The sequence below is a fragment of the Fusarium poae genome, chromosome 2 (assembly GCF_019609905.1).
Source record: "Fusarium poae strain DAOMC 252244 chromosome 2, whole genome shotgun sequence".
NCBI lineage: Eukaryota > Fungi > Ascomycota > Sordariomycetes > Hypocreales > Nectriaceae > Fusarium > Fusarium poae.
In genome coordinates this window covers 2,606,216-2,629,412 of record NC_058400.1, presented here as the reverse complement: position 1 = coordinate 2,629,412, position 23,197 = coordinate 2,606,216, and the positions used below count along the sequence as shown (strand labels likewise).

Below are 23,197 nucleotides of genomic sequence, written 5' to 3'. Positions count from 1 at the left end.
ATACCACAGAGCTTTAGAGGGCCGCATGATACTGCTCTTTTAACCGACAGTATCGTGCGTTAAGGTCGGTGAGCCATCTCGACAATGCGCCTCATCCAGAAACTTTCAGTGTTGAGAGCTTGCAGGCCAATCCTGTATCGTTGGGTTTGATCAATAAGACCTTTTTTGTTTCCAGCTCAGGGTCCTGGGGTTTGGCGCGGCGTCTGACTCGGCGTTTGATATGGCGTATCATTTGGTGTCGTCTGCGTCGTTGATTTACATCCCCCTGTCTCGTGGATACTATCTTCTGTACCATCTTGTCGTTCCAGCCTGCGCAAAGCTTTCCGCTTCTGTCTCGGTGCACTCACAGGGTACCTTTTTACATGGCCGCACGTCCCGCACTTAACAGTCAAAACATCGGCCCATGGCTTCCTGCCTTCCTTGCTAGCATTCTCCACGGTTGATATGCAGGTATCACCCTCAATCTGTAAGGTGTCGCAAAACTTGCACATAGTTTGTTTCATAGCCGGGCTTTGTCGGATCTGTGCTTTTTGTGTCACAGCCCGTAAGTCTGCCACAGCTTGACGAGACAGGTTTTGCAGGGCTTTTTGTTCGTTCTTCGTTCTTACAGAAGCACTGTGCCCCTGGCCTGAGGTTGAGGATTTTGATAGATCATCTTGCCCAGCTGAAGATTGTTGCTGAGCGAGGTACGAAGCTGCTTGGTAGAGATAAGATGCTCTTGAGTATATGATGCGGTTTTGAACGCTCTTGCTCTCCTTGGTCTTCGCCATTAGGACTAACAATTTAAGATATTTCGTCGAGAGCGGGTAGAGGGATCGTGAACGAATTCTCAGTTAAGCTAATTGATTCTCAGGTGCCAGTGCATGCTGCAGAACTTAACACTGTATCAGGCTTGGTCACGTGATGTCGAGCACGGGCCTCGTGCCAGCAGCGACCTTGCACTGCTCCTGCCTGTTTCTGGCACCTCCCTTCTCAGCCTCAACAAAGACTCCTTCAAGTCATCCTTGGAACGAGACTGGGTTCGATCTATCCTTTTCCCATCTCATCTCAAATCCGCTTCATTCATCGTTTTTCTAATTCAGTGGCACACCCAAGCCATATCTTCGACTTTCTACGGTGACGCGACTAAAACGTATTCGCGTCAGACTCGTCAACGCAGTTCCCCTACAGAGAACAACATTCGCGATAGCTTCTACATCAACAGTCTAACAGCTCGTATATCACAATCAACATGTCTCACGAGGAAGATCTCATCGATTACTCCGACGAGGAGATCGGTGGCAACGAGACCACCGCGACTGCCTCCAATGGCAAGAAGGGCGAGCTCGCCGCCGGTAACAATGTCGACAAGAAGGGCAGCTACGTCGGTATCCATTCGACTGGTTTCCGCGATTTCCTCCTGAAGGCTGAGTTGCTTCGCGCCATCGCCGACTGCGGTTTCGAGCATCCATCGGAGGGTCAGTCCTGATATTCTAATACCCTAAGTCATCATATCCCCTTCCTTAAAGCGTTCGTCCATCTCGCAAGCAAGAACAAGTGGCCAATTCTTCTCCGCAATCGTTATCGTCGTCGTCATAAGTGGTCCAGGAAAGTTTTGAGGTGGTTCCGAGCATCCGGGTGATTAGCCCATGGTTGAGAAACGTGGCTCTCCGCGAAACCACAACTTTGATGTCAGGATTATCGCGCGGAAGCGGATAAGACATCATTCGTTGTTGCGAACGGATTTCCTGGGAGAAGACGAGCGAAACGAGAAAATCTTTAAAGACATCAAGGAGCTCTTGGTTCTCCTCCGCCACGGTTGCTTGCGCGACCATCCGGCCTTCAGGTGTCGACCTTCGGGTTATTATCACGCCCTTCTGTAGCACCACATCAGTGGAAAGTGCGAGAATTCATTATGGCTGAGCTGCGACGATGGACGGACACTTGACATTACACCCGTCGTTCGTTGCTTCTTAGAAACCCACTCTAACATCGATTCGATCGACAGTCCAACAAACCTGTATCCCCCAGGCGCTCCTCGGTGGTGACATTATCTGCCAGGCCAAGTCCGGTCTGGGTAAGACTGCTGTCTTTGTTCTTGCTACCCTTCAGCAAGTCGAGCCCGTGAACGGAGAGGTCTCCGTGGTTGTCATGTGCCATACTCGTGAGCTGGCCTACCAGATCCGTGACGAGTACAACCGCTTCAGCAAGTACATGCCTGACATCAAGACCGGTGTCTTCTATGGTGGTACTCCCATCAAGACCGACATGGAGACGCTCAAGAACAAGGAGACATGCCCTCACATCATTGTTGGTACTCCTGGTCGTCTCAAGGCTCTTGTCCGTGACAAGGCTCTGCGTCTTGGCAGTGTTCGCATCTTTGTTCTCGATGAGTGTGACAAGATGCTCGATCAGCCTGGTGAGCACTGCTTCCTACGTTTCTGACAGCAAAATGCTAACCAATCAGACATGCGCACTGATGTACAGGACGTTTTCCGTGCTACTCCTCAGCAGAAGCAGGTTATGATGTTCTCAGCCACCCTTTCCGAGGAAGTCAAGCCTATCTGCCGAAAGTTCATGCAGAACCCTACTGAGCACTACGTCGACGAGGACACCAAGCTCACCCTCCACGGTCTTCAGCAGTACTACATCAAGCTAGAAGAGAAGGAAAAGAACCGCAAGCTCAATGAGCTCCTAGATGATCTCCAATTCAACCAGGTCATCATCTTTGTACGCAGCACCGTTCGTGCTACTGAGCTTGACAAGCTTCTCCGCGAGTGCAACTTCCCTTCGATCGCCGTTCACTCTGGTGTCAGTCAGGAAGAGCGGTAAGTTGCCATCAATTCTGCATATATCAAACTATTTCTAACTTTGCACAGTATCCGTCGTTACAAGGAGTTCAAGGAGTTCAAGAAGAGAATTTGTGTTGCCACTGACGTTTTCGGACGAGGTATCGACATTGAGCGTATCAACCTGGCGATCAACTACGATCTGTCCAACGATGCTAGCTCTTACCTGCACCGTGTGGGTCGTGCTGGACGATTCGGTACCAAGGGTTTGGCCATCTCGTTTGTCAGTACCGATCAAGACCAGGAGGTTCTTAAGGAGATTGAGAAGCGATTTGAGGTCGCTCTGCCGTAAGTTGACTTAGTCTTTCGTACCGTTTTCCTTACTAACAATTTTCAGTGAATTCCCCAAGGAGGGCGTCGACGCCAGCACTTACATGGCTTCCTAAAGGCCTGACAACACTACGGTGGGTACCACCACGACAAAAGTCAACTTCTTTCGCTGCTACAGGCCGACATTAACAAGCTGGGAAATTGGAATTGAGATATTAAGTCAGCGAAGGGCAAAAGTTGCAAACGTTTTAGTCTTAGTCAAACGTATTGATTGTGTTTTAAATGGACTCGTACTACGCTATGGTAGGCTCCAGCGAGCCAAGGCCATCCACTGTTGAACAAGTGTGTGATGTATCTGCCAGTTCCCGAGTCTCACCATCCATAAAGTTTCAAGGATACCTGCTTGTGTATTACCCTTAAACCACCACTATTGTTGTATGAATTGTGGCCGGGTGTATCGTTCGCGGCGGAACTGTGACTACTTTTCTTTGTCGTGATATACCTAGGTCAGATCGGCTATGTCACACAACAAGACAAGATCGGAAAATTCCTTCTGCCGCCTGAGCTACGATTTCTCCCATCAGCCCAAATGACACTCGATTTTGCCGTGTGCATCGTTGATGGCGTGTTCCTGGCACGGAATCAACCTTGTGCTTTGCAAGCGCTTATCCTGCCCAGGATGTTTCCACGCAGATGGGTGTCCAGGTTGAGACATCGGGCGTAAGCTAGTTACTCAATTGTATAGAGGTTATGGGTTCTAGTGGTTATGTAGTTGCTTCAATGGACTTATCCACGTTGAATTCTGCGAGGCAAGACTGACGATCTTGTGGATGGATTCAAGACATTCAGCGTGTCAACTACTTCAACCACGACTGTATCATAGACTGTCCCCCTAACCTCCTTGTCTACGTCTTCGTTTTGGGGAAAAGTATATCAGTTGGAGAATTCTAGTTATTGCCTTCATACTCTGATTCACTCCTTCGCATCTTTGCCCTTGGTATAAGCTTCTTCGCCTGATCAACACTTGTGATTGCCTGACGGGGTAGCTAGCCAACACCCCTGCCTTGAAGCCATGCGCTTTGAGAGAATATTCGATATGTTTCTACGAGGCCTTCTTTACATTTTGCCCTACAAAGCCGATCAAGATCCTGTGACTTGCTCGAGTCTAAGCGATATCGGCTTGTGACTTCTGACGTTTTTTGGTTTTCGCAGAAGCCTTGTTCTCCATCGCTTCTGGAATGGTGCCTAATCCGACAAGGTTTTGCTTGTCATTCACGATCCGTCACCACGATGACGATTGCCTACAGGTTCAGTAAACAGGTAGGATCAGTTTGATTTGGCCTGCTTCATGTGTCCATTTGGAAATAGCAGAACAGAGCGAGAGAGACATGCATGCGCAAGGTGTGCCTAGCCTTGTCAAGGCTAGGCAGCCACGTTTTCGAGTATGTATAATATATGCAGCTGTCTTGGAATCTGACGGTGAAGATGTCGAGAGCCAGGGTATGGATGGGGGGGTCCATCTTGATGGGACTTTGGAACCCTGAGGGCCATCGCAGATAATACATAAGGTATCCCAGTCCAAGAATTCATCCACAGCAGATCGATACCACCTGGACTCTAACTTCTGACAACTTTTAGATACGTAAGCTACTGGAGGTATTTTGCGAAAGAATCACTGCATAAACAGTCGTAACCTCGCACCACATAATAGGAAACCTTGGTGGAAGCGATTGGGGCCCCGAAGCTGCCGGCCGGGGTCCGGAATGTGGGGGGATATCTGGAAGAAGGGTTCACCGAAGTTTGAGTAGAGGAGGTAAGGCTCGAACATAATGGATCCAATCCAACTCGTGAGTGACAACGCACTTGGTTCGACGATAAATGACTGGTAGTTCTCGTGAATTTTACGGAATCTTCAAGGTCCCGTGAGAAGTTTCTCTATGCGGTGCGTCATGGCATCCATCATACGGAACCGAGTGCTCAGCCATCTGCCTGTAGCTAAGCTCCCAAGCGGGCGGTGCAACAGGCGACGTATACGACTTCGCCTTAATAGATAGTACATACGCGGTACGTAACTATAGAAAACAAATAACATGTCAAAAGTATTATTTGGCAGTGGAGCAATATCACCAGTAACTAAAATATCCAATTATCCCACTCGATTATCGAAAACCCAAGCAGTAACGAAACAGACAGGGCGATTGCTGTCATCCAGGGTAAGTTCAAGTAGTTGGTGGAGCATCATGATTCAAAGGCATAAAACGCGTGCGTGTGGCAGTAAATAATAACTCCCCATCACATGGATCTTTTTATTGCTTACTATTTTGGCTATGAGATCTGGCTTCTGCACAGAGGCAACATGTTAGATCCTGTTGTAGTCAACCTGACACATAAACTAACCGAACCCAAGTGTTCAGGTTAAAGACCACTATCACTAACTCATCCAATCTTTGCATGAATCAACCAGAGTACATATTTGCAAGCGGGGTTTCGGCAATGGAGTGTAACACAGTCAACGCACAAAGAAGGTCGAGAAAGATGCTGTAATATCGAGGTTGACCTTCAAAACAGGAGAGCACAATCTAGCGTTCCGAGTACAACAACCCGTGATACAATACGAAAGCGCATGAATACATAGGCGAGTTATTGGGGAACACTGAGTCAATCTACAAGTCCATCCGTACTCTGCTGTTTGTCAAGGGTCCACGGACTGAATGGGGGTCCCTGCTGAGGTAATGATTTGTACAGCTTGGACAATGCGCAATGAAATGAACAGCACAACATGATAGTGGGGACTTTGTACGGTGAGCCATAGCGAAGGGTACATGCAGTTCGACGTAGCGACTTTTGGTCAATCACAGGGAGATTGGATTCTGTTAAGGGGCCGGAGACTGGTAGCGCTGCCGCCACACAATGGTGGGCGCACGAGCCAGATGAAGGGGTGGTTATCATGTTTACGAAATTGAGATGCGTGATGAAGAAAGCGCTCATGTTTCACCATTATTAGATAAAAAGTAAAAGAGATCAAATAAAGGCAGAGAACAAGTGAGTTCTCGCACATCATGCACAACTAAGGAGACGCCGTGCGTGTATGCGCGGTGGAATCAAAGTCATGATGGCGCCCGCAATGTCATTCTCATGATGTGAGTTCAAACAGAGAGTGCTGGTCGGCGCACAGGTGTAACGAGAATGATCAACGTGGTACACTACTGTGAAGCGACGCTACACGGAAAGTCTGTGACTTTGATGATCGAACTTGTTATAAATCACAGGACTCATGAAATAATCAATAATGCGGACAGCATCAAGCGTTCAACCATATACGGAAGCTCGAATGAATCCGCATCAGACACATGTAACATCGCCTCCAACAAGTGACAATTTCAAGATGAAGGAGGGACTTCTCATTGCTAGAAAAACCTCCTAGCCCACCAGAAGAGGCTCCAAACTCTCAACGATATTCACGGGCCATACTCTTGAGGACACTTGACTAATATGAAGCAACTCTATGTATAAGATACTATTGTTTATCAGACGGGCTGCATCGGAACAGTTCAATTGCCATGAGGTCATTGTGGGACGGCCGGGTTCCCCGTGGACATTAGATTAGCAACACTTCAGGGCGAAATGGCGAGATCTCTCAGAAACCTCTGTATCAATGAGGGCACCAGCAGGGTGCTGGATGGCTTGTTAGCTAGAACCATACTACGGCGGCATCGGACTTCAACAAGCGCTTCTGAATGGTATCAGCTCAAATTCCGAGGCATTTATGAAAAGCTTGTCAAAGCCGGTATTAGACTTTAGAAATCGTGTAGAACCTTCAAATAAAAAGCTTGTATTGAGACAAGCTCAACGTTTTCTTGCCCTGGAGTCTTGTGGGTTAGTAACCAGAAGGCTGAGACTCCCAGCAAAGAAACAGGCTGATGCCGCCTGATTCAAGCTCAGATAAAATGGACAATACTATTTTTTTTGTATTGTACGCTACCGATTATCAAGCCAGTTGCTCTGAGTTTGACTTATCTGCCTGACCTGCTTGAAAGAGGTCGAGCGAGCCTGTGTGTGGACAGCATGGTTGCGTCTGAGACGAGACAAGTCCAAACCCCAAAACCATTTTATCATACCCACAAGGCACAAGGGCATTGGATGGTTTCATTAGTGTCGAGTCGTCGCCTCATCATTGGACAGACTATCAGTACCACAGAGTATGTACACATGACTGATTGTCAGGAAAGGAGAGATGATCGTGAGGTTTCGAAGTACAAGGCAAAGACATCGACATATGACCGATCATGCACAGAACCAACACCGGATGTTAGGAGAAACCCCCTCTTCATGTCAAGTCATCATGAAGATATCAGGTCTAAAAGCTCACCAAATGATGGTGGAAAGGTGGAGGCGGAGAAGGACAGGCTACACTACCAAGAACTGAAGAAGAGTCATCGTACATCAGCAGCCAAGTTTTGGAGGGCCATGCTCACCCCAAAATGGTCAAGTCTGGAGGATAGTCAGCACCAGTTGAAGTTTTCTGGCAGTCTGAAATCACCGCACAGCGGTTATCAACCTATTCCAAAAAGGAAGTTATTATAGTGTTTCCAGGGTCGTTCCAGACCTTGAAGACATGGGATTTTTGTGATCTGCATTATCGGGCCAGATCATGCACATATACATTGAACCTAAATTCGGCATTAGGTATTATGCGCAAGCCGGGGGCAGACATGAAGCAAGAAGCTGTTTCCTGAAGCGAGGATGAGGGCGAGGATGAAGAGAACCTAAAACGAGGGCGGCTTCATTTCGAGATCAGACAACTCAGTGAAGCCAGAAAGGGTTGGGAGGGTGACCAGGGTGGTCGGGACGGCAGGGATACGCGAGATGCACGAGCCAGGCAGGACCAGGCCAGGCCAGGCTGGGTTGGCGTGCTAGTAAAGGGCTAGCCAGCCAGTCAGCCAAGTGAAGTGTTCAAAAATGAGGTGAGTCGAAGACATGTACATGTATACCACCCAGTCGTTGTTGTTGGTCATCGTCACTCATTTTCCTCGCCCAGGTAAACACCAGTCTTTTTTCATGATGCCGCATCATGTGAGGTAGCCGAGGCATTCTATAATGAAAAAGGCATTCTTGACACAGACTCAAATGCAGCAGAGACAACTTCCAGGCTTTTACACAGGTAGGCAGATAAGTCATCCAGGGCGGCTGTTAATGCGTAATTCATCTCCTCACCGTATGTACAGCACAGAATGGAACAGCAAAGCAAGTGACTCCTCGATGCCAGGGAAACATTAAATTCGTGGAAGCCTTGAGGCCTTGCAAGACAGAGAGAGGCCCGGGAAGTGGAAGGGCATGAAAGGTGGAGGTGGAGGCGTCGTGGGCAAAAGTGGAGGGGGCGGCCAGAAGAAACACACGCGCTTTACAGATTGGAGAACCAATGGGGAGATGCCAAAAGGCAGACACGCTTCCAGGTCCATCGAGGAAGGCCGCAACCATGTACAGACTGCGCGATCTAGACACGGTATCGCACGGAGCTACAAAAAGAGGGGCAACATGTAGTCCAGTGGAAGGCAACAGCGCGAGATTCAGCGCTTTACTGACTGGCTGGGCCACTTACAAGGGCTCAATTATACAGTGCTGATAACGCGTACCCCAACTGTCATCAAGTACTGTACCTCGCGCCGTAGGCACTCTTTGCAGCGCGCCGTAGGTACCGACGTTAAACTCGTCGTCTCCTCCTGGTCTTGCTCACGCTGTCACTGTCCCAGGCATTCAAAACTATGCCATAGCCCGCCGCTGCCACCTCCTGCCTTTTCCCCCTCCCCCCATCGAACAGACATCGTCGCCATCATGTTCGATTTCGCCCTCTAAATCCGTCCCAAGCGACTCTCTGAAGTCTGCTCTGGATCGTGTACATCTCCACTCTCCACGGCGTCTTGTCTTGAATTCTTGTTGTTTTCATTTTGGTAATATCAAATCTCATCCCAGAACAAACAAACAATCAACGACCCTCAGTCAGGCCGCAGCGGCATTCACTTGCACCTTGCGACTTTTCGCTCCAAAAAAGGAAAAAAAAAAAAAAACAGACTCATTCTCTTTTGCCGCCTGACGGTGCAAAAAATAAGAGTCACAGTTTTGAACTCTCCCACGAATTCCTCCACACAACACACAGCACAACACTGCCTGGGTCCAGTCCAGCCCAGTCGAGCCCAGCCAGGCCGAGCCGACCTAGAGCCCAAGCCCGAAAGTACCAACCTTGCCTCCCACCCCGGCTTTTGCCCGCCTGTCCTTGGCCCTGACCCGGAAAGATCGCCTTCTCACTGAGGTGACTTTACGGAGAAGTGTCCTGTCCTTCCTACCCTGAGTGACTCTTCGTGTCAGTCAGTACAGTCAGTCAATCAGTCTCCGGACCTCGCTGTATACTCATCCTTCATCAACATTACCCATCTCCTTGCCGTCTGATTCAGTCCCTTTTTTGTCTCTTTCGTCTATCTGTCTACCTACCTATTACACTTTTACTTTGTTCAAATTCTATTTCTGTCACTGATACTGTACCTACTACTACACTACTGTATATTCTCTCATTGTCAACTGCTCCCCCCTGCCAGTCCAGGCTACAGCCCGTTACAGCCCTCTATCAGCTCCTTCGCCACACTCACTCACTCACTGTGCGTGCCTGTGACGAACCGGCTGTTAGTCATCCTTGCCTTGCTTTGCATTGCAATCCCACCAAATCAGGCACAGGCTACCGCCGCGCGCACACTCTCTCACGCTCTCTCCGAGATCGCCAGTTGGCTCCCGCCTATTACACGCCCCCACCGAACTTGCTCGGGCTCGCCACCGTGCAAATCGAAAAGAGTCACATCCCACCACGCCAGGCTGTCACTCACCATCTCGACGCCTCACGCCTCGCCCCTTAGGCCACATTGAACAAACTCACTTTCTTTCGGCCATCTAATAAACCCTTCCATCACCTCTTCCAGGTCGCTTCATCACTTTTCAGCCACGACTTCCAATCTCACCAACCGTTGTACCTTGCATATCAACCAGTCAATCAACTCGACAAGACAACACCGGCTTGATCCCCATCTTCAATCCTCGATCTCGACTTCCGACTTCCGACCCCCCGAACCCCATCTATCATTCGCCAACCCGCTCCGATGGTAGCCTTGTTCTAAGACTACCACTCGCTTCCAACCTCACTTTCGAGATTTGAAGCATTGTCGCAATGCCTGTTGAAAAAACAAATCTTATTCCTGTCGCCGTCTCTGCTTCGTCTTCCGGTCTTATCACTTGTGTTTTTAAGTCGCTTCTCGACTTCTTTGTCTAGACGCCCCTTGTCACCACACCTGCGGATTTACTTTGAGACAGCACTCACACGCTGTTACGAAGTATATTTACTCGATTTTGACCTCGCGAACTATTACTGGTTAACCACAATTTGATTGGTTGACTTAGCCGTTGACGGCGACTGGATAATCACACTGGCTTGAATTCACCCTTCAGGCCTGTTATAAACGACCATCCAAAATGACGTGCGACGCGATCATCTCGCCCGCTTCCATTCATACCACACGATATGCTCCCTACAACACATCTCTAGCCTCTTCCGCCTCAAGCTCACTTTCTTCTGTTTGGTCCGACACCACCTCACAGACTTCCGATGATACCTCTATTTCCGCCCATTCTTCCGACTCGGATTCTTGCGACTCCTACTTTTCAAGGAAGGCTGCTGTCGCCGAAAGCGCATTAAACTTCCGACGTCGAGCTCAGAGGACACAGACAGAGGCGCTTCCTGCCGAGCTGCGCCAAAATCCTCGAAGAACTTCGAGTGCTCGTGGTCCTTGCCCGCCTGCTCTGGTCCGACAGTCTGAGCGAAAAGTTAACTTTGTCGATAGCCTAGTTGGTATGTTGTGACTAGATCCTTCGTTCTCCTTTGTTTGTTTAACCATTGTCCTTCTAGATTCGTCGACGCAGATCGTCGAAGCCATTTGGCCTCTGTCATCTATCGCCTGTCGAAATGTTACCTCGGACAACCCAGTCTTGCCGCTGCGCAACTTCATCCAGGAGACCTTGCGCCGTTCACGGACGAGTTACTCCACTTTACAAGTTGCCCTGTATTACTTGATTCTCATTAAGCCTCATGTGCCCAAACACAACTTCACAATGGAACAACCTGTGGACCGACACGCTGATCGCGCACTTCAGTGTGGCCGCCGCATGTTTCTTGCCGCTTTGATCCTGGCCTCCAAGTACCTTCAGGACAGAAATTATTCTGCCCGTGCCTGGAGCAAGATCTCGGGACTTAGAACTGAAGAGATCAACCAGAACGAAATTGCTTTCCTGCTTGCTGTTAACTGGAAGATGCACATTGCCGATGAAGTCTTTCAGCGATGGACCGACATCGTTCTCAAGTATACACCACCTCCGTCTGGCCCATCATCCCCTGGAGGAGTGTCTCAGACTGTGTCTCAACAGGTCTTGGACTGGAAACGAATTATTTTGGGTCTTAACCCTGAATTGACCAACCTCGCGTTGTTGATTCCTGCTGCTCCCGCTATGCCTAGGTCAAGTGACCTTTGTGCACTGTCTCCTCGCAGCATCCTCAACCTTCCTCAAGAGGCTCAGCCTACAATTGGTTATGAATCAGCAGAGGCGACCCCTACTCCTAAGTCGTACAAAACTCCAACTGTTATGGAGCCTGCGTCTGCAGGATTTGCTGCTGGTCGCGTGGCTCCCTCCATGGGAAAGCTGCCAACTCCCCGATTTACTCCCCAGAGCAATGGACTCTGCACTCCTGCCGCGAGTGCCGCTTCTCACATGCTCAGTAAGAGTTCAATGGGTATGGCTATGGCCCAGGCTAGCAACATGGCTACTGTTCAGTATCTTGATCGTCTTCCTTCCTCTTCACCTCAAAACTTCTGTCCTGTTCGTCGATCCTCTCTTGCCAATTCAGTGTCAACAGCTTCCTCACCTGAATCCATGATTTCGGATACTTCGCGCTCCTCGCGCTCCTCCTCAATTTCTTCCACTTCAACGCTTGCTAGCGCGACCCTTGGCCCCTCCAGGCTGGGTGTTCCGTCGCGATTCCGAGCGCAGAAGTTTTGCAATGAGAGGTTGAGCCAGAAGCCGACCGTTTCTTCGGTTCCTGAGGATTATGATGCACACTGCTACACGTCATCTCCTGAGAATTGCAACGGTCCAGTTGGCAAACTCGGAGACTTGTCGTTGGATACCCCATTGGCAAGAAGACAAAAAGAACTTGACGACATGGCTCGTGACTCTGATGCTGCGCGTGCCCTGCAAGAGCTTCAGAACTACAACGCCCCAGCCCCTAGAAGTGGCACAAAGCGAAGCCGAACTGCCTCTATGGACAACTGTCTGCAGGAGAATGTTCGCGAGATGCTCGGTGGTCGTTACTCTACTCAGAGACCTACCTGGCCTGATACGTTGGTTCGTACTCGAGGTATTACCTCCGAGTCCAACCTTCAGGTCCCCGTCCGACCCAGCCTGCCAGGCACTGGCAAGCGAGTGTGTTGTTCTGCTGAAGCCGCACAGGGATACGAATTTTCGTCTGTCCATCCTGCCCTCGGCATTCGGGGACCTGGTATGTGGGAGGGTATCTTGAACTAAGCCCATCATACCTCGTTGGTCACCTAATTTTCTTGATCAACTCGATACCCCCCGTCGACTACCGACAAACTACGTTCTTCCCACAATGTGAAGAATTAATGTTGAATCAATAACATTTTCTATGTCAATTATTGAACTGGGTTGCTGGCAAGCAAGGAGTCTTTTGCTAAAAGGCCTTGGATACCACATATCTTGATGACTTGGCAATTTGCCCGGAAAGCACTTTGCAGGTGTTCAAAGATTGGGCCAAAAAGCGTGTTCATTTGCGTACATCTCTAGGATCGAGCATGATGGAGAGGGAGACGACGGCGAACGTCTTGTTTTGTCAGGAGAAGTGAAGAGATGACGATTGCAACTTTTGTATGACTAGGACGTCACTGCATTTTCGTTTTGTTTTGCTTGTACATTGTGCTTTTATATAGCGTTGTTTGCTCGTTTCGTCACTGCAGTCTCGTAAGAGATGACTGACGATTCAGAGAGTCATGGCGCGGTGGTGAGGAGAAACGGATAGCACAAGGGGAGTAATAGGTTTAATTTGCTGTCAAAACCGAGCAGACGAACACCACTGACGACAACTTGGTGTTCAGTGTTGGACCTGTGAGGGAATGGGTTTTGCATCAAATGGAGCCCGATCTGCCCTTTCTACAATCAAGATAACCAAAGCACCGCATGATGTCTAAGAGACACAGCCAAAGCTTGAATCCACTCGACCTCGTCAAAGGTAGATTTTGGGGACTTCAAAGGCAAACAAACCAGTCGATTTCGGACGCGGACTCGAGCAGAGGAGTCCCAAGAATAAGCTCAATTGAGGAGAGCGATGACGCTATGGCGAAATCTAATAGCTAGCTTGAAACAGTCCTCGCGATAGTGGACTCGTGCCAGTCGTTTCCGATCCCTTATGGAACCAATTTTCGGATAGGAGAAAGACACACGAGCATACCAAGACAAGCACCAGATCAAAAAAAAAAAAAAAGAAGCATTATGCTGCAACACTTTGACTTTTTTCGTTTATGCTGACTATTTTACACGCAACTAAAGCGAATACCGTGACAACGTGATACGCCAATAATCGAAGTTGGGCAAAGAAGCTCTAAACACAAGACCGAAGCTATCTCCAAATTGCGATATTGCCACGCACAAACAACCATCGACGTTGTGTGATCTGTTGCATAACCGAACCATACGCACATCAGTCACACGCACCTTCTTGCAAAGGCCTTCCTTTTTCGGGACGACCAGGAAAGGTATAAACCAAGGCCGTGAATTCCCGGCATCGCGTGGTTTACTGGGCATGGTGTGCTCACGGTGTGTGAGTCATCCTCTCCCTCCCATCCCCCGTCCGCTTGGCGCAAACTTGACAGGATGTTACCTTTCATTTCTGTACCTTCTTTGTTCCGAGAAGCCGGAAACTATCTTCATTGGGCAATCGCAGGCAAAGACACAGAGTTGTGTGTGTGGGCTGTGAGAAAGGGCTGGGTTCTGGTTGGTGTCGCCGTACGAACATCGTGAAAATGAGTTGAGGCAAGTTGTTGACCCAGGTGGAGATGAAGAAGATTTTTCATGGTAAGCGAGAACGGAGGTGAGTTGAATGACGAGGGCCTTCTCGCTTATGAGGGTGACTGTTCGTACATAGTAGCTTTGCTGTAACCCGTGATGCTGAGGGTCTCACGATGCTCCCTATCCACACCAAATCTAAATATACATGGCGTAGTAGTAAAAGTACCCATACTGCCCACTCTAGGCAGAAGTCTATAAACAATATAAAGATATACTTCTAATCACCCTTGACACTTTTCCTTGTTTTTCCACGAGATGTGACATGTGACCTTGAGATAAGTTGCAACCTATTTGTTCATGCAAGTATTGTGATGTGGTACATGATGAGCCATAATGATTACAAGTGATCTTCAACAAAGACCGATGCACTAATCCTTCACCCCGGGGAGTGGGAGTCGGTCGATCTCGTAAAATCCTAGGGCCGTTCATCTTCGAGTGTTTAGAACGGCAGAGCCGGCGAGCTGCATTGGGTAGACCGACAGGAAGTGCTTTGTTTGCCTTCCTATCAATGTGTTGCCGGAGACCACGCTACTGACAGGGAGGAGGTGGTGTCAGGATGGATTACGCTGGTGAGCCAGGGGCCCCAAATCCGTCGTGATACATGCCAATGGTGCTGTAGACTTCCCGAAGGATCTCTTTGGCAACAACGCCATCAGCGCCCCATTTTAGCCGCTGGTCGATGCGACGTCTTTCTTCCCGAGCAATGTCTCTGGGCAAGCCGCGACAGAGCGAAGTGAGATCGATCAAGTTTGTGATGAGAACACTGGGCTCGGAGGCGTCGATGAACGCGTTTCGAAGACAGTCCAGCTGTATCTCCCATGATGACTCGTTTTCTTCAAGACCATATAATCTCCCAGCTCGTCGGAGCCAGAACAGGAGGCGCAGTCTCTTCTCGTCCCATGGACCAGTAATGAGGAGTGTAGGTATGCGTACCCTTGGGTGAATATCACGTCCACCCCATTTCCCGACCTTCTCGAAGGGCTTCCAGGATGAGACCTCCTGATAATCAGCCTCGAAGCATTCTTTAGAGTTGAAGTGCCCGACACCGCCTTCGAATTGGTGGCTGTGGCTATACATAAAGGGGTCACCTTCTGCGTCTAGCCGGGGAAGACAATGTCTATAATGAAGATCTCTGGAATAAGTGTCTGCCCATATTTGTTGTGCTTGGACTATCAAGTCTACGCTAACCCATGGTAGATTTAATATAGTTGACTATACTTTGTTAGACGCTCGAGAACAATACGCAGTTTGAGAGGGTGTTGGCGTACCTGAAGCTGCCGATCACCACCCACGTCGCTCTTGTCTTTCGCAGGACCTGTCGAAAGATTACCGAAACACTGGTTCCAGGTATCATGAAATGCCCACATGAGGAATCTGATAAGAGTCACACGTCCAGATAGCTTTGCGCCGATGACTGGCGAGGCGCGAGGCAAGTCAACATTGGCGCTGTAGAGAAAGATACTTTCGATAATCTCTGCCGGAAGAGCTTGTAGAACAGGTTTCCAGCGAGTTGCCCGGGAGGCGAGAACATTGGATAGAGAGCGTTTCATCCTTTGGAGAGGACGGGTTTCTGTGGTGACTGGCGTAGTTGTGGAAATGCCTCGAGGTGATGGCTTGCATGCAGATTGATGTTTTCGTTTGCCTCGAATTCGAACAGGCGTGAGAGTCATTGTTTGAAGCCTGTGATTAGAACTCGAAGCATATATCGCTGCTCAAGACCGCGTATAAATAGGAGCGTAGAGGCGCGCCAGCATGGACTGAGAAATTTTGAAGCCCATGTGTAAATGTAGAGAGCGTGTCCTTCGAAGATTCAATGGTGTCATGCTCCTAAGAAGAGATTTTCCATTATCTGAAGACCCATTGATGTGGCCGTCAAGAGAGTTTAGAAAGACTTATTCGAGGAAGTCTGGAAGTTTGGCGAAGAGAAAAGCTGGCATAGAAAAGCTAATCTTATGGATTGCTGATTACCTACCTACCTAGGTAGGTAGGTAGTAGTTACTAGGTGGAAAGATAAGTTATGGTTCAGGCATTAATTCAAGATACGCATGGCATATTCAAGAGATAAATGAAAACACGATTTTCATGTGTATCGAGGTCTTGCATATTCTATCTCATTTATTAATCTAGTTATAAATCCTGTATATTTGTGTCGGGTATTTTAGATGGATGCGGCGTAGGATCACCTAGATACCTACCTTAGTAGTAGGTATTCCTAGGTATAATTTACGGGCCTTTTTGTACAACCCACCCGATATCCGCCGCCGCGGAACCAAAGGCTTGGGCCCGATGACTAAGGCATTTTTTGTGACATCGACTTTTCCTAGATATCGTCAACGATTGATAAGAGTTTATTTTCTCTAAGCGACCTCGAATTATATTCAACTCCAATGCCTGTGTAATACGACTACCCAGTGATGCAGTCAACTCTGTGTCTTCCGGTTCCGTCTCGAAACCTTCTAAGATTTCTTCGGTGTCAGTCCAAGAGGGCTTTCGCGAGCGCAAACCATGGCCGAGACACAATAACTACTTCAGCTATACGCTGTCACGCTCGACCATTGAATACTGTAGCGATACGGAAACAGCCTTTAGAATTGACTACGGTATGCGAAAGACGAGTCACAAATTTGGAGCCGTCGCTCTTCGATAGAGACCCCGTTACCCGAAAGCTTCTACATCGAAGCCAACCTTTGACATCACAAAACTATTTCAGCACGAGCCAAAATGCGCGCGGGTTCTGGAGTGGACGGAAGTCGAGCTCGAGTTATATGCCAACCTGGAACAACCTTTTTAAATTGACAGGGAAGAAGAATGACAAGGCTCTGAAGCCAGACGACCTGCCGAATCATGACGAGTTTGGTGACAACTCGTCTATTTTCAACAATCGGCGAACACTTGCAGCCAAGGCGGCGTCTGAACCTCGATTGCGCTGTACGGAAGTCGACGAGCATGGGAACGTAATCCTAGTGGACGGGGAATTTAAAAAGACCGAACTCATTGCCAAGGTATGGGCGAATATACAAACTTTGCGCAGAACGATACTCACACTGCTTTTCTTCTAGTTTGGCTTGCTGCCCCGAGATTTGCGAAAGATTGATTCATCAAACCTACCGCACATACTCATTCGTCCTTCGGCCATCTTGCTCAATCTGCTTCATCTCAAGGTCTTGATCAAGCATGACAGAGTTCTTCTCTTCGATATCTACGGCTCCAAGACGTCATATCCTCAATCGGCATTCATGTACGATCTGCAGGGAAAACTACAGCAGAAGACGGCACCAGGAAATGCCTCTTTACCTTACGAGTTTCGTGCGCTGGAAGCCGTACTGACGTCGGTCACGTCTGAGCTGGAGGCCGACTTTGAGGCAGTGCGCGAGCCCGTCATGCATATTCTCAGCGAACTTGAGGACGACATTGACAGACACAAGCTGCGCATGCTCCTCATCCTGTCCAAGAGGGTAAGCACTTTTGAACAAAAGGCCAAGCTTGTCAGGGATGCTATCGAAGACCTCCTTGAAGCGGACGATGATCTCGCAGACATGTATCTGACAGAGAAAACGCATGATCTGTATCGAGGAGAGGATGACCATACGGAAGTTGAAATGCTCCTAGAGTCGTACCACAAGTTGACGGACGAAATCGTGCAGGAGGCTGGCAACCTTGTTTCTGGCATCCGAAACACGGAAGAGATGTAAGGACACCCTTGGCTTAGTATCGCTCACATATCTAACAAGCGCAGTGTTCGTGCTATTCTAGATGCCAACCGCAACGCCCTCATGCTGCTTGACCTCAAGTTCAGCGTTGGAACATTGGGTTTGGCAATGGGTACATTCCTTGCTGGTCTCTACGGCATGAACCTGGAGAACTTTATCGAAGAGACTAACTGGGGCTTCGCTGGTGTCACCGGGGTCTCGGTTGTCTTCTCGCTTATCGTATGTTGGTACGGCCTCACCAAGCTCCGCCGCGTACAGCGTATCAAGATGATGGACGACGAACGACCGGCGATCGCTCGTGGACAGTCTTATTTCCCTGATGATCGCTCGGCGCTGGGACTCCTTGATAACAGAAACCGAGAGATGCTACGACGAATCAATATGCAGAAAGCCGTATCACAACAGAAAAAGAAGTGGTTGTAGGTGATGAGCTGGCAAAGCAGAGACAAAGACGTGTCTGGAATACAAGTTCCAACAATAGATTTGGGTATCCCTGACTACCTATTCCGTGGCACAAATCAAGCCACCTACCTGTATGAACTAGAGCATATTTACTAGAAGCTAGATACCTACTCATCTCAATGAGGCTGGAGTTGAAGAGAAAGATACCCTAAAGCGGACAGCATATATCTTTTGACAGGCATCATCCATCGAGATATCCAAAAGCCTAATGCTACACTACGAGAATGACGACCAACGAGATACCCCAAATAAATTTTACGAACATCCTGTTTTTGCTCCGATGTCCGGGCTGGGGTCTGATCGCCGTGGTGACACAAATCTTTGTGTAAATTGATTTCATCATGACATAGTGATGTCAGACGTTATTTCCTTTTTCGAGCCCTCCTTCAAACTCGTTTAACCAAATTTACACAATTGGATGAGAGGTGACAAACGCAAGGTGGTGTCGCACCATCTGTAGGGGTAAGGGCGGGAAAATCAGCGGAGTCATTGCAGGGAATCATCGCGAAAGATCGATTTGCCTGACGTCGCGGCTGCAACCTTTTAATCAGAGCCGCAAAGGGCTACAGCGGCAGCGAATATTTCAGACCTTGTTTTTCTTGGTGGATCAGCCACAAGCTGAACGTCATAATTCGTGACATGACCAATCAGTGGCCAGGCATCACTGTAGCCACAGCATTTGAGGCGCGGGTCATGGGGGAATCTAAGATCGCAAACTGACGTCAGGGAATAATATGATGGAGGAAAAGTCACAATAGGTATGATCCAAGAAAACCACCCCTGCAAAATCCCGATTGACAAGCAACAGTTTTTCAGATATATAAGGCTACGAGAACGTTGGAGGAGACAAAACTTTATTCCAACACATTAACAACAACAAACAACCAATCCTCCTACAACATCCTACAGTATCTCATTAGTCTTTTAAGACTATCTCGTGCAGCTACACAACCACCTAAACTCAACACTACACAAATCATCCAAAATGGGCGGTATTATGTCTTGCGTAGGTCACCACAGCCACACCGATTCTTCAACAACACAAACTAACACTGTTTCACAGATCCGATCTTGCCTCCAAACTATTGGAGATGCAATCATGGCTGTTATCGGCGGTATCGGTCGCATCCTCCAGGCCATCATCGGCGCCGTTGTCCGCTTCTGCGGTATCATTGTCAGCTTCCTCACCTGCGGCTACTGCGGCAGCAAGGGCGGACGCACCAAGCGACGAACGGGCAACCATATGAGGTCGACGAGAGTATAGAAGCTCCAACACTCCCTCTGAACGACGTCAAGGAATAGATAAGCGCTTTATGATACCAATTTGAGAAGAGAGGAATAGGGAAGGGGAAGAAGTGCAGATAATGATACACTGAGACGTGGTGGAGGAGTTTTGCGACTGTCACGATAACGACCGTATCTGGTTTCTTTTGTGATTCCCTTTATATTCCTGCGATAGCATTAGGATACCCAATCCAGAAGTATTTCTGCGAATACTGGTACCGACCACTCTTTCGAAGTGACTGTTTTGACCATGGTATAGCAATCCACCCAGTGACCCGATTAATTGAGTTAAGCATAATGCTAGGGTCGAATTGTCATATGCACGAACGTTATCTATCATCGTAAACGCCACAGTTTCAGCAAAAGATAGGTATTCAAAATATATGGCAACAGTAAAATACGACGATGCGTGGACGATGCAAAAACTTTGTTAATTTTATGTGAGCAGAAAATGATCTAGCGCCTATCTCATTAATTCAGTCATCCTCTTCCATTACATTACGAGTAAAGAACCCATGGATCTGACGCCCAGATGTCGCGCCTACCAAAGGTGTTAATTCTTGTACGGACATATTAGCAACCTCGCGAATACTCTCGGTTTTGACAACCAAGTTTTTGATGTTTTGTGGCGTGACACCTGGCACAATGGCAAGCATATCTTGTGGTTCTTGGTTGAAAGCCTGCTCCTCAGCCCGGGCGTCCTTATCAAGACCGGCTCTGACAGCGGCGATCGGATCTGGCTCCTCTTCTTGGGTCTTGAGAGTCTCAAAGATCTCGGCGGTTTGATAAGGAGAAGAGGACCAGATGATGCGCAACTTGGGAAATGCTATAGTGAGTAGCACTAGTTTGGATTGAAGATCGGATGACATGTTAGTCGGGGCAACACTGCTTAGGCTCCCAGAAAGATCGGCAAATGGCTCCAAAGTAAAGGACTTGTTCTGGTCAAACTCGATCAGAAGCATCACATTCTTGTAGTACTGGAACATGGTCTCGGCCTGGCTGTAGAGCCTCCCATCCTTGAACGATGAGATCAGATCACTGATGGACTTACGCTCCACACAGATATTCGGTGACAGGATGTAATCTCCAACCGTGAGCATACATGGGACTATGACCATGGAGCGGCCGTGAAGGAGTGAGGGTAAAGAAGAACGGAATTCTCGTACGTCTACCACTACACGCGGTGGTTCAGCTGTTGCAGCCAGCCTTCCACCACCAGCAATTCGGGTATTAACGGTGCGGAGGAACGCCTCTTCAGGATCCTCTGTTGGGTCGACTGTCATGACAAGCGACATGCTTGCTCTTTCTTTGATGAGTTTGGTGAATGAATCTTTTTCTCGGCGGACAGATGACAAGTACTTCTGTTCTTCAACTGAGCCACCGTAATACATAAAGTATACCCTCACGTTCCTGTCATTGTGGGAGGATCGGTATACTTCAACTCGACGAATGAAAGCAGCATCAGGCTCGTACATGATGATGTAACGGGGCTTGGTTTCCTCGAGAACATGCTCGTCCTGATCTCCGTCATAGGCATGAACAACGACGAGATCTTGCATGTCGTACATCTTGAAGTACTCTTCCATATTGTCAAGAGGATCGGATACAACATCTTCTTTCTGTTGTGCTTCCTCTTCTGTGACCTGTACTTCTGCCATGAGATCGGCGACCTCTCCTGGCTTTTCGATATACTGCATGATGCTGCCGTTTTCAGCGCGGCCCATGCTTGTACCGGCGTTGCCTCCACCGCGTACTCGCCGCCTCTTATTTGCAGGAGCCTTCCCGCCCCTCAATCCCCCAAAACCCGGGCGGGTGTCAGTAGCACCATTAAGAGCCTTTTGGTTTTCAGAAAAGAGAGTGGCGCTGACCTGAGCAAACTGCCTTTTCCATTTAAGGTAGTTTCGCAAGCGCCTTCGCATCATGAAAGCTGCAGAGGGCTTATTTTCATCTTCTACGTCCTCTCCAGCTCGCTTCTCCGTCTTGGGCTTAACGTGCATTGTCTGCAAGAAGTCTCGTAACTGGCGGCATGTATCGGTATTTGAACACATCACGAGAATGGTGCCATTAGAATCGTCTCGAACAGGAGGCTCAAAATATAAGTCGCGATCGATCTCCTCCAGGACTTCGGCTAGTAGTGCCCATTTAGGAAGCTCCTCAAGGACAGGTCTCAAGGAGTCGATGTTATCTTCCCGAGCCGCATCCCTGGCGCTAGCAGAATAAACTCGTCGTCTTGCGGTGTCAAAAATGGTTTGGGCAGCGTCCAGAAAAAGCCATGGTGACTGGTTTTGCCGAGTCGACCCTGGTGGTGGAGAGTGAGCTGCATGTATGGTGTCAAGGTGTTGGAGGAAGGAAACAGCATCATACGATAAAATCGAATTGAGCATGCCCCTCAGTACCGTTAGATCGTTGACAATTTGTTTGGTTTTCCAGCTCACACGATGCCAATTGGGATCCAGCTGTCGTCGTACGATGACGTCAAAGTTCTTGAGAAGAGCACTGTCGAGGTTCCAGTCGTCCATTTCCAGACCACTGTTACCTTTCTTGAGCTCGTGAATGCTGACTTCAACACACTCCATGATGGCGGTCTGGATATCACGCATGGAGTCTGTCATGGGGACTTCGAGTTCTATAACCTCGGCCTTCTTCTTTCCTTCCAACGATTGCGCAACTGTGACATGAAATCGGGGCCATAGCGAGGCTTTTCGAAGAAAAAGATTTCTCATCATAGTAGCTAGAGGGGAGAAACCGGTCGTGAAAGGATCAGGATTATCAGAAAAGGCTTTCAGAAAACCAATCTTGTTCTTTTGGCGGTAAACTCTTAGGATGAAAGCTTCAAGAGATGTTGCAATGACACGATCGGCGTGAAGCACAACAAGACCAGTGATGGACTCGGGGTTGAGTAAACTTGTGAGGAGATCAACGACCAAGATGCGCGATGTGATGCTGAATATTCCACCCTTGGTGTACATCTTTTCTCTTGCACTGACGGTCTGGGAATCCGTGTTGACGACCGTCAAGCCACGCGCCTTGGGCGACATGCTGATGGCCGCATGCTCAGCCAATGCTTCTCCAATCCAACCATTTTCTCGATCATCAGCACCGACCACGACAATCAAATTGCTGCCAGCCGCGTCGTATGAATGAAGGAGATTATTGACAAGACGCATTAGCCCAAGGCCGCGGGCGATCACGACAAGCTCATCTTCGGCGCGAAGCTCCTGGAATAAGCTCTGCTGGTATTCCTAGAATCAATTAGATAGATGCGATAGTAGGAAACCGTTGGCCAACATACAAGCGGAAGTGAAAGCTTCACTGGCTGGGGAGCATTGCTTGCAGACATGCGGGCCACCCAAGTATTGGTGCTGGCAGAGAAAGTGTTGTAAAGGAAGGAATGATGACCGTGAATGATGCATTGAAGATCTTAGTGCGTAACCCAAGCCATGGCGGGGAATGTCTAAGTCGCAGCCATGA

The 23,197-nt window shown here is 48.7% G+C and overlaps 7 protein-coding genes across 7 annotated transcripts; 4 read left to right on the top strand and 3 right to left on the bottom strand.

The window, feature by feature from the left end:
* Positions 1-176: 176 nt before the first annotated feature.
* Positions 177-770, bottom strand: FPOAC1_004787 (uncharacterized protein; the record flags this gene model as incomplete). The annotated part of the gene is made up of 1 exon (XM_044849326.1): positions 177-770. The coding sequence occupies one exon, from the start codon at positions 768-770 to the stop codon at positions 177-179; it is 594 nt and encodes a 197-aa protein (XP_044708036.1).
* Positions 771-1,231: 461 nt separating this feature from the next.
* SUB2 (Suppressor of the cold-sensitive snRNP biogenesis mutant brr1-1) lies at positions 1,232-3,214 on the top strand (the record flags this gene model as incomplete). The annotated part of the gene is made up of 5 exons (XM_044849325.1): positions 1,232-1,457; positions 1,988-2,398; positions 2,447-2,807; positions 2,859-3,116; positions 3,166-3,214. The coding sequence occupies 5 exons, from the start codon at positions 1,232-1,234 to the stop codon at positions 3,212-3,214; spliced, it is 1,305 nt and encodes a 434-aa protein (XP_044708035.1).
* Positions 3,215-10,610: 7,396 nt separating this feature from the next.
* Positions 10,611-12,713, top strand: FPOAC1_004785 (uncharacterized protein; the record flags this gene model as incomplete). The annotated part of the gene is made up of 2 exons (XM_044849324.1): positions 10,611-10,986; positions 11,044-12,713. The coding sequence occupies 2 exons, from the start codon at positions 10,611-10,613 to the stop codon at positions 12,711-12,713; spliced, it is 2,046 nt and encodes a 681-aa protein (XP_044708034.1).
* Positions 12,714-14,831: 2,118 nt separating this feature from the next.
* On the bottom strand, positions 14,832-15,940 carry FPOAC1_004784 (uncharacterized protein; the record flags this gene model as incomplete). The annotated part of the gene is made up of 2 exons (XM_044849323.1): positions 14,832-15,482; positions 15,539-15,940. 2 exons carry the CDS (start codon positions 15,938-15,940, stop codon positions 14,832-14,834), a joined length of 1,053 nt encoding a protein of 350 aa, XP_044708033.1.
* A 744-nt stretch (positions 15,941-16,684) lies between these two features.
* On the top strand, positions 16,685-18,403 carry MRS2 (magnesium ion transporter; the record flags this gene model as incomplete). The annotated part of the gene is made up of 3 exons (XM_044849322.1): positions 16,685-17,272; positions 17,330-17,958; positions 18,007-18,403. The coding sequence occupies 3 exons, from the start codon at positions 16,685-16,687 to the stop codon at positions 18,401-18,403; spliced, it is 1,614 nt and encodes a 537-aa protein (XP_044708032.1).
* Positions 18,404-19,427: 1,024 nt separating this feature from the next.
* FPOAC1_004782 (uncharacterized protein) lies at positions 19,428-19,706 on the top strand (the record flags this gene model as incomplete). Its single annotated transcript, XM_044849321.1, has 2 exons — positions 19,428-19,448; positions 19,506-19,706. The coding sequence occupies 2 exons, from the start codon at positions 19,428-19,430 to the stop codon at positions 19,704-19,706; spliced, it is 222 nt and encodes a 73-aa protein (XP_044708031.1).
* Positions 19,707-20,202: 496 nt separating this feature from the next.
* FPOAC1_004781 (uncharacterized protein) lies at positions 20,203-23,066 on the bottom strand (the record flags this gene model as incomplete). The annotated part of the gene is made up of 2 exons (XM_044849320.1): positions 20,203-22,968; positions 23,019-23,066. 2 exons carry the CDS (start codon positions 23,064-23,066, stop codon positions 20,203-20,205), a joined length of 2,814 nt encoding a protein of 937 aa, XP_044708030.1.
* Positions 23,067-23,197: the final 131 nt, after the last annotated feature.